The sequence below is a fragment of the Tupaia chinensis genome, unplaced genomic scaffold (assembly GCF_000334495.1).
Source record: "Tupaia chinensis unplaced genomic scaffold, TupChi_1.0 Scaffold146837_1, whole genome shotgun sequence".
In the NCBI taxonomy this organism is placed as follows: domain Eukaryota; kingdom Metazoa; phylum Chordata; class Mammalia; order Scandentia; family Tupaiidae; genus Tupaia; species Tupaia belangeri.
In genome coordinates, this window is record NW_006206691.1 from 799,790 (window position 1) to 809,752 (window position 9,963).

General features: G+C 40.2%; 2 protein-coding genes across 2 annotated transcripts; both read left to right on the forward strand.

The window, feature by feature from the left end:
- Positions 1-4,236: 4,236 nt before the first annotated feature.
- LOC102503114 (regenerating islet-derived protein 3-alpha-like) lies at positions 4,237-5,350 on the forward strand. The gene is made up of 3 exons (XM_006169186.2): positions 4,237-4,272; positions 4,565-4,652; positions 5,220-5,350. Exons 2-3 carry the CDS (start codon positions 4,577-4,579, stop codon positions 5,348-5,350), a joined length of 207 nt encoding a protein of 68 aa, XP_006169248.1. The 5' UTR covers positions 4,237-4,272; positions 4,565-4,576.
- A 227-nt stretch (positions 5,351-5,577) lies between these two features.
- On the forward strand, positions 5,578-8,301 carry LOC102467777 (regenerating islet-derived protein 3-alpha). The gene is made up of 6 exons (XM_006169187.2): positions 5,578-5,599; positions 5,892-5,979; positions 6,547-6,665; positions 6,873-7,010; positions 7,615-7,741; positions 8,018-8,301. The coding sequence occupies exons 2-6, from the start codon at positions 5,904-5,906 to the stop codon at positions 8,083-8,085; spliced, it is 528 nt and encodes a 175-aa protein (XP_006169249.1). The 5' UTR covers positions 5,578-5,599; positions 5,892-5,903; the 3' UTR covers positions 8,086-8,301.
- Positions 8,302-9,963: the final 1,662 nt, after the last annotated feature.

The following is a 9,963-nucleotide window of genomic DNA, read 5'->3' on the forward strand; positions in this document are numbered from 1 at the left end:
TCCAAATCACTTAATCTATTTTTTCTCTACTGATCAGCCATACTCCTCCACCTATCCAATTTCTATATATCATAATTTTGTTTCTGGGATTTTTCTTCTGTTACACTGCTTAAGTTGGGTATCTTAAGCACTACTTTGTAAGTAAAAAGTCATGAACACAACATGTTACTTTGTTTTTCTTCAGAAATGTGTTAACTATTCTTGTTTACTTATTTTGTTTCCATTTTTTTCTAAACTAAAATCTCAAATTAATATAAAAAACCATGCTGTTATTTTTATTATTCTTCTACATATTATTCTATATATATACTCTCCAGAGTATAGCATCTCTCTATGTCAATGTAATAGATTTTTCTTATACGTAAGTCTAAAAAATGTTATAAAATACTGATTATTTTTTGTCAACTACTTTACATTTTTCTTCTTATTAAAAATAGTATTCTTTTCATACCTTTTTTTAGAGCGTTTTTTTTTTTTTGCTATATGACATGAGCACTCACTGGAGAGAGAGCAAGAGGGTGATGATCATGCCACAATCTCTTCTCCTCCATTCTCTCAGGATTTGGGGCACATGCCCAGCATGAATCTCAACCTGCTAGATCCTGGTCTTGAACCATAATCACCCATGTGGGAGTCCAGTACCTTAACCACTGTGCCACTTGCTGGCCCCTATACCATTTTTATCTTTATCACTGTTACTGAAATAAGTGTACTTAATAGGAACTTATAGGTTGATCTCATGTTCTTTTTGCTTATTAAGTTCTCCCATTAGGTCTAACAATTAGTATGGAGATTCTTCTGGGCTTTTTATGGGGACAACATGTCATATAAACAGTGACAATTTCGGGACCAGCAGTTAGCGTATTGGCTATGTCACTGGACTCCCATGTAGTAGACCGCGGTTTGAGTTCCCGGGCCTGGTGCCTTAAAACTCACGCCAGGCGTGTGTGCGTGCCTGCCCAACATCCCGAGAAGAGAACGGAGGAGAAGGGATTTCAGCGTGGCCATCCCCCCTGGGGAGTGCTTTCTCGCTTTCTGTCTCTCTGTCTCTGTCTGGCGAGCGCACATGCCACATAGCAAAACAAAACCTCTCCAAAAAAACAAAACAAAACAAAACATAATGACAATTTCATTTACTCTGTTTCCTTTTTAAAATGATCTCTTTTCTGTTTTTATTCTTTTTTCTTTTTTCTTTTCTCCTTTTTTTTGTTTTTTTGTTTTGTTTTGTTTTGTTTTTTGTTGTTGTTGGAGAGATATTCACTATAGGGCGTCTGTGCTTTCCTCAGAGACAAAGAGACAGAAAGTGAGAAATCAGTCCCCCAGGGAGGAGGGCCATGCCACAATCCTATCTCCTCCATTCTCCTCTCAGGATTTTGAGCACACTCACACATGCCCAACCTGAGTTTCAAGCTGCCAGATCTGGGACTCGAACAATGGTTAGCCATATGGGAGTCCAGTGACATAATCATTTTTCCCTTTGCTGGTCCCTGTCCTTCTCTTTTCTAAGTGTACTTTGTATAACGTGTTTCCCAGCATGAATTTCAATCTGCTAGATCCTGGTCTTGAACCGTAATCACCCATGTGGGAATCCAGTACCTTAACCACTGTGCCACTTGCTGGCCCCTATACCACTTTTATCTTTATCACTGTTACTGAAATAAGAGTACTTAATAGGAACTTATAGGTTGATCTCATGTTCTTTTTGCTTATTAAGTTCTCCCATTAGGTCTAACAATTAGTATGGGGATTCTTCTGGGCTTTTTATGGGGACAACATGTCATATAAACAGTGACAATTTCGGGACCAGCAGTTAGCTAGCGTAATGGCTATGTCACTGGACTCCCATGTAGTCAACCGCAGTTTGAGTTCCTGGGCCTGGTGGCTTAAAACTCATGCCGGGCGTGTGTGCGTGCATGCCCAACATCCTGAGAGGAGAATGGAGGAGAAGGGATTTCAGCGTGGCCATCCCCCCTGGGGAGTGATTTCTCGCTTTCTGTCTCTCTGTCTCTCTCTGTCTGGCGAGCGCACGCACATAATGACAATTTCATTTACTCTGTTTCCTTTTTAAAATGATCTCTTTTCTGTTTTTATTCTTTTTTCTTTTTTCTTTTCTCCTTTTTTTTGTTTTTTTGTTTTGTTTTGTTTTGTTTTTTGTTGTTGTTGGAGAGATATTCACTATAGGGCGTCTGTGCTTTCCTCAGAGACAAAGAGACAGAAAGTGAGAAATCAGTCCCCCAGGGAGGAGGGCCATGCCACAATCCTGTCTCCTCCATTCTCCTCTCAGGATTTTGAGCACACTCACACATGCCCAACCTGAGTTTCAAGCTGCCAGACCTGGGACTCGAACAATGGTTAGCCATATGGGAGTCCAGTGACATAACCATTTTTCCCTTTGCTGGTCTCTGTCCTTCTCTTTTCTAAGTGTACTTTGTATAATGTGTTTGTTTTTTGTTTTTTTTTTTCCATTGAATGAAATTAATTAGAGTGGGATACTCTTATATTTTGAGTTTTAAGGAAATGTTTTTAATACCTTACTTTGTATAGCTAGCTACAGTTTTTTTTCAATCATGTTAAAAATATTTCTATCTTTTGTTTGTTAACTTTATCACTCATTAATACATATTAAATTTTACTTAATTGGTTCTTTTTTCCTGTTAAGACGATTTTTTTCTTCTTCTAATTTCCAAATGTAAATATTCTATTTTCCTGTTAAGATGATTTTTTTTTCTTCTTCTAATTTCCAAATGTAAATTATAAGAATGATTCCTTATACATCATTTTTATGTTCTGAGACTATTTTTCTCTTTATTTAATATAAACACTGCTGAAATTCATTTGTTTAGCACTTTTTTCCAGAATTTTTAATCTACATTTTGTAGATTAAAAATTAGTCAAATTGCCCTTCAAATTTAAAAATAGTCAAATTGCCCTTCAAATTTCTCATATTGACCCATAATTTTTATTTTTCCCAAAACATTTTTTCCCAATATTTTTTGACAAAAAAACAAGCTAATCCAAAGGAAAGTAATACTGTGAATCAATTGAATCAATTCATGTCTGTCACCAAGCAGCAATAATCATTGTCTCAGCCTCACTTGTTTCATCTATCTCTCTGTCTTTACTTCCATTACGCTGAATTTTATTTTATTTGCCCGAGGGCACATGTATTTTCCAGAGAGCAGCAGAGAGAAATAAAGAGAAAGAAGGACAGAGAAAACATCCCTCAATGGGACATGGTCAGACCACAATCCTTTTTCCTCCATTGTTCCATCTTGTTGGAATTTTGGGGCAGGCACACAAATGTGCCCAAATTGCTAGGGCCTGGATTTGAATAATGTTATGTCATCAGAACATCTAGCAATCATTTCTTTTACCCCATTAATGCAGATCTCAACACAGTTTAAATGACAAATACTATTATAGTGAAATTATAAATATTACAAATTCCTAGCTGCTCTAAAAGGGTCTTGAAGACTCCCCATGGGTATACAAGTCACACTCTGAGAATACTTGGCTGAGGTATCAAACTGCCAGCTCTAAATTACAATGCACTGAAGTACTGCTCAGTATTCCCACACAGAGATAGCTGGAAGGCAAGTCTATCAGCTGTTGATCCTCAAGACCACCGTTTGTGTACTGACTCATAAGGTTACAACAAGCTTCCCTTACATCTTGTTGTAATGTTGTAGCAGCAATTTGAACCATTGCTCCTTCTCTTAGTTGCAATGCTTTCTTTTCTTTTTCCCTCAAATAATACACACTGACTTCACCAATACTTCCAATTCAAAAACCCATCCAATTTTTACTTATTAGTTTGTTTGAAATCTTCTTAGAAAAGATATGAAGAATAGATTATAGGTATGCCTAAGAACTGAGTTTTAATAAGTTAAGCAAAAGGAAGAATGAATCATATTTTCTTTAACTGTCCAATCTACCTAAGATTATAATTTATCCCTTAAGGCTGCCTTCAAATCCTTACATGCCTTAGAACAGAGCACCTGGGAAAGGATGGTCAAAGTACAAACTTCACGTGTTTCTTGAAACTGCTTCCTACTGGCAGGAAAGAGGCAACATCAGGCAACTCCCAGCCTTTGCTAGGAAGAGTCTGCTCTTATTGACGAGAATCTCCTTGAATACATGCCAAGACCTTCCAATGACCCCTGGCCTGCCTACAAGGTCCTATTATTCATTTTAGTGTCCCGTCCTCAGATCCCCCTATAAAAGGCCAATCTTTCCTGCCCAGACAAACCATCCCAGATCCCTGCAAGATTGGTAAGTGGGAGCTCAGAAAAGAGGATACCCTGGCAGGGATTTTATCTCACATATTACAGGAGAAAGTTTAGGAGGGTTCCTGTGCTTGGAGAGCACACACAGCAAAGGCTTCCATGAGAAGTCAGGCAGTAGGTTGTGCAGATTCCCCGGTCCACTCCAGAACTATAGAGAGGAATGGCTGTGACCAAGAACAGTTTATTCCTAGAAGAGCACATAGAAGAAAAGATTAGAGGCAGTGGGGTCTCTGCATATTCTCCCTCAGACCATACTTCCCTTCCGATTGCCTCTTCAGGTCACAGGCACAATGCTGTCCCCAACGGCCCTCCCCAGTGTGTCCTGGATGCTGATCTCCTGCCTGATGCTCCTGTCTCAGGTCCAAGGTGAGTTGCCTCTGCCTCTAGTACTGGGTTCCCTGAGAATGGTCAGAGCCCAGAGGAGAAGGAAGTTTCCTGTGTGCACATGTGGGAATGGTGAGGAGTGCCCCACACTGTGACAGAGCCTACCATTCCTCTATCACTCTTTCTCCCTTCCTTCAGGGTCACTAGTGGTGGGAGGCACCTCAGTGACCAATTAACAATGGAAAGAGGTGGTTTCTCATTTTTCAATGGATTCTAATTTATGTTGGTGAGTTGCAGAGGTAAAGGTTGTGAAGGATCCATAATTAGATAATAAGAAGATAGAATGATTTGAGGAACCAGTGCACAGAGTATGAGAAGTGTAGGGTTGTTGAATAAGAGGAAAGGAGAAAAAATAAGAGAGAGATGCTTCTCACTTACTGGGGCTATTTTAAGATCAAGAATCCTTGATAGTAACATAGGAAGGTAGTCAAGGATGTGGTCTTACTTTCTGAGGACTTACCTCACAGTTGTTAGCCAAACACAACTTCTCATCCCGATGCTTACTTTTTATTTTACCCTATTTTTTTCCTTTATCTCCTTCTACCCTAGGTGAAGAACCCCAGAACAAACAGTCTTCTCCAAGGACCAGCTGTCCCAAAGGCTCAGTGTCCTATGCCTCCCACTGCTATGCCTTGTTTACGATACCAAAAACCTGGTTTGATGCAAATGTGAGTGATTAGGTGTGGGGTTGTGGTGATAAGGGGATATACATGGGGTTCTGAGAGTGAGAGGGTCTCCATCGACTCTTGAGAGTTCTTTAGGAATGAGAATAAACACCCTTATCTTTCACACAATCCCCCTCTCATCTATTTCTGCCCTGTTCTTCCTACAAGGTCCTATTATTCATTTTAGTGTCCCGTCCTCAGATCCCCCTATAAAAGGCCAATCTTTCCTGCCCAGACAAACCATCCCAGATCCCTGCAAGATTGGTAAGTGGGAGCTCAGAAAAGAGGATACCCTGGCAGGGATTTTATCTCACATATTACAGGAGAAAGTTTAGGAGGGTTCCTGTGCTTGGAGAGCACACACAGCAAAGGCTTCCATGAGAAGTCAGGCAGTAGGTTGTGCAGATTCCCCGGTCCACTCCAGAACTATAGAGAGGAATGGCTGTGACCAAGAACAGTTTATTCCTAGAAGAGCACATAGAAGAAAAGATTAGAGGCAGTGGGGTCTCTGCATATTCTCCCTCAGACCATACTTCCCTTCCGATTGCCTCTTCAGGTCACAGGCACAATGCTGTCCCCAACGGCCCTCCCCAGCGTGTCCTGGATGCTGATCTCCTGCCTGATGCTCCTGTCTCAGGTCCAAGGTGAGTTGCCTCTGCCTCTAGTACTGGGTTCCCTGAGAATGGTCAGAGCCCAGAGGAGAAGGAAGTTTCCTGTGTGCACATGTGGGAATGGTGAGGAGTGCCCCACACTGTGACAGAGCCTACCATTCCTCTATCACTCTTTCTCCCTTCCTTCAGGGTCACTAGTGGTGGGAGGCACCTCAGTGACCAATTAACAATGGAAAGAGGTGGTTTCTCATTTTTCAATGGATTCTAATTTATGTTGGTGAGTTGCAGAGGTAAAGGTTGTGAAGGATCCATAATTAGATAATAAGAAGATAGAATGATTTGAGGAACCAGTGCACAGAGTATGAGAAGTGTAGGGTTGTTGAATAAGAGGAAAGGAGAAAAAATAAGAGAGAGATGCTTCTCACTTACTGGGGCTATTTTAAGATCAAGAATCCTTGATAGTAACATAGGAAGGTAGTCAAGGATGTGGTCTTACTTTCTGAGGACTTACCTCACAGTTGTTAGCCAAACACAACTTCTCATCCCGATGCTTACTTTTTATTTTACCCTATTTTTTTCCTTTATCTCCTTCTACCCTAGGTGAAGAACCCCAGAACAAACAGTCTTCTCCAAGGACCAGCTGTCCCAAAGGCTCAGTGTCCTATGCCTCCCACTGCTATGCCTTGTTTACGATACCAAAAACCTGGTTTGATGCAAATGTGAGTGATTAGGTGTGGGGTTGTGGTGATAAGGGGATATACATGGGGTTCTGAGAGTGAGAGGGTCTCCATCGACTCTTGAGAGTTCTTTAGGAATGAGAATAAACACCCTTATCTTTCACACAATCCCCCTCTCATCTATTTCTGCCCTGTTCTTCCCCCAGTGAGTTCTGAAGTTCTTTTTCATTCTCCCCCTTCTCTACACAGATGGCCTGCCAGAAGCGGCCCTCGGGACACCTCGTATCTGTGCTCAATGGGGCTGAGGGATCTTTCCTGTCCTCCCTGGTCAAGAGCATCACAAACAGCTACTCAAACATCTGGATTGGGCTCCATGACCCCACAGAGGTACAGTTATATCCTCTCCTCTGTTATATCTCTCAGTACAGCTATCACCCACACCAACTCTATGCACTCTGTCCTTGCCCAGAAAGAAATACTTTAGGGAATCCTAGAGCTTACAGTCTGGGAGGCATTTGAGAGAAAAGGACATGATTTAAGCCAGTTGATGAGCTCAGTTCTTTGGCTGCCCCTAGTTTTCAGATGAAATTAGCATCTCTTGTCAAGCTTTCTATATAAGCCTCACTTGAAGTCTTTGTATTCAGTTATCTGAGCTTTATAAAAACTGTACATCCTATTCTGTGGGAATCATAAATGAAGATTAGATTCACTTTTGAGTCCTATAGGAAAACTATTGTCTTAGAGGTTCAGTGACTAATCACAAATGCCCCACAAACTATTCAGCATGTAACTTTCAGTGGTTCCAAAAGTGGTGTGATTATTGCCTGGGATTTGCCAATAGAAGTGAGGAGTTAAGGAGATCTTCCCAGGGGAGAGTGCCCTGGGGCAGCATTTGGAAGAGAAGACAAACTTCCAGTATGCTGGGGATGGGGTCTTCTGAGGAGAGCCCCAGGGGCCATCCCTTCAGTTGGCTGCATCCTCTACTCTGCAGGGCTATGAGCCCAATGGAGACGGATGGGAGTGGAGCAATGGTGATGTGCTGAATTATCTTGCCTGGGAGAGAAATCCTACTAGTGTACCAAACCCCGGATACTGTGGGACCCTATCGGAAACTTCACGTAAGTAACAGAGAAACCATGTCTGCCCCGTCTTTTCTACCCTTCTTTATCCATTCCTGGCCCTGATCTTTGGGGAATCCTCTTATACTAGAAATGAAATGTTGATTTGTCTTCCCTTATCTCCTCTCATCTCTGCTTTCTTTGAGTCTCTTCCTTTGGAGTGGCATACTGGTGAAGACACAGAGGCTATGAATACTAGGCCAGAATCTGAAATACTTCTTCATTTAGTCTACACCTTCTCTACCCCCATTTGCTTTATCTCCTCTGTCTTTTCAGGATTTTTGAGATGGAAAGATGTTAACTGCAATGTGAAATTACCCTATATCTGCAAGTTCAAGGACTAGGAAAGATTGGAACCTCTCAGTCTGAGTTTAGGATGCAACTAATCATGGACTTGAACCAAATGTGAAGACTCACCCAGGACTGCAATATTTTTCCCCACATTCCCACATGAGACTACCTCATTGTAATCTTCCTTTCCTTTACCTTTGTTTCAGGCTCTTTTGTATGTTCCATGGCCTGGGGTCTCAGAAAATAGTAAATAAAAATATTAGTAAATGCCGGAATGCTTTGTGCTCTATTCTAATAGTAGTTCCTGTGCAGGAGAGGGAAGTGTTTGGGCAAGGCATCCCAGTGTGACAAGACCCTGCTGAGGGTCTTGCCTTTACCCAGTCTCACCCAGTTCTAAGGTGCAATGGCTAAATACATATCCCCATCAGTATATTGTGATGAGAGGCCGAATCGTGCTCATGTAGGATTTGATTTGGACAGCTAAAGATACTGCATTCCACCTACTGCTTACACATCCCCTTGTTTGTGTGACACAACCAGCCTTAGGGGAGATTGATCTTATTTAAAATGATAATCCTCAAATTGTGTTCTTGAAGGATCATTTCTTTTTCTTTAGTTTGCAATCCACCTTCATAGTGACTTTTGTAAAATACGGTAAAAAAAAAAAATGAATTACTTAGACTTTTGGTTATAATGCTAACCTAAAGATCACTGCCCTCTGGCAAATTAAAAAATAAATAAATGAGAAAATTATAGTAGGACTTTCAAGTATTTCTTAATTTCCTCTAGAAGAATAAAGAATTTTTCAGTCCTTTGCATTTTAAAAAATGAATAAAGCCTGTTTGGGATTTATACAATAATAAAAACAACAGCAATGTTTTCTAGATTCTTGCCCTTCAAGTTCTTCATTGGTTTTAAGGTGGGTCACTGAAAAGTCTAAACCCTCTTATGCCTCATATACAGGTGTATTTTACAAAGATATACACTAATAGTCCTTCCACAGCTCTAGGTTGTGTGGGTGATCATGTTCTCCGTTCTTGGGAGGATCAATCTAATGAAGATAGATCTATGGTATATCCTAATAAAGAAATGAATGCAATGCCAGTTACAACAGCCCCAGGTAGTTTCCATAATTTAGCGGTGTTCAATGCTTCTTCCTTCTACTATTCATCACAGGAACAAAACATGTTTTTCTTTATTTTTTTTTTTTAGTAGTTCTCTTCAGTCTTTTACATCAGTAAAAAGGATTGAATGCATGTATTTGAAAGTATGAGAAGAAGGCATATCTCCTATCACTATATTTTATAGAAATACCAAAAAAAAAGAAAAAGGAAAATATTTTAACTTCTAAAAGATCAACTATGTTTTCTTAAATTAAACTTGAAAAATTCCCTATGAGAGTCAACCCCTCAGACAGTCACTAGACAAAAAGGGGAAGTTTTAGATAGCATGGGTACTCTATACCATTTATAAAAGATGTCTTTGCTGATCATTCATTGCCCTCGAATCAGAAAAATAATAATAATAAATAAAAAAGATGTGGGAACATGGAGTCAGTGACTTGAGCAGCAGTAATCCTCCAAGGAAATAAGGTATATTTGTGTATATGGACTAACGACTCAGCCCAGTCTTCCAGGATTACTGATGTCATGACCACGAATAGTAACCTATGCTTTTCCAGTTATTGGTTCTGATATTGGATTTTAAATTGCAATCTTATTTTTATACGCTTACTTTCAGTGCTAACACCTTCAATTGCTTTGCTGGTTTGAAACACCGATGCACTTTTCTTTCCCCTACCCCTTCTCTTTATTGTATCAATTATGATGTTTTTGGCTGTAACAGAATACCCTACCATTATAAGTCTAAATAACAGAGATTTACTGATGCACTTAAGAATTTTGGAAATAGGTTTCTCCAGGGTCATCAGA

What these genes read in the sequence shown, in the direction of transcription:
- LOC102503114 (XM_006169186.2), top strand. Translation starts at nt 4,577, where the DNA reads ATGCTGTCCCCAACGGCCCTCCCCAGTGTGTCCTGGATGCTGATCTCC. An exon ending in GCTCCTGTCTCAGGTCCAAG is followed by an intron (nt 4,653 to 5,219) that starts GTGAGTTGCCTC and finishes CTTCTACCCTAG; the next exon opens with GTGAAGAACCCCAGAACAAA.
- LOC102467777 (XM_006169187.2), top strand. Translation starts at nt 5,904, where the DNA reads ATGCTGTCCCCAACGGCCCTCCCCAGCGTGTCCTGGATGCTGATCTCC. An exon ending in GCTCCTGTCTCAGGTCCAAG is followed by an intron (nt 5,980 to 6,546) that starts GTGAGTTGCCTC and finishes CTTCTACCCTAG; the next exon opens with GTGAAGAACCCCAGAACAAA. An exon ending in GACCCTATCGGAAACTTCAC is followed by an intron (nt 7,742 to 8,017) that starts GTAAGTAACAGA and finishes CTGTCTTTTCAG; the next exon opens with GATTTTTGAGATGGAAAGAT.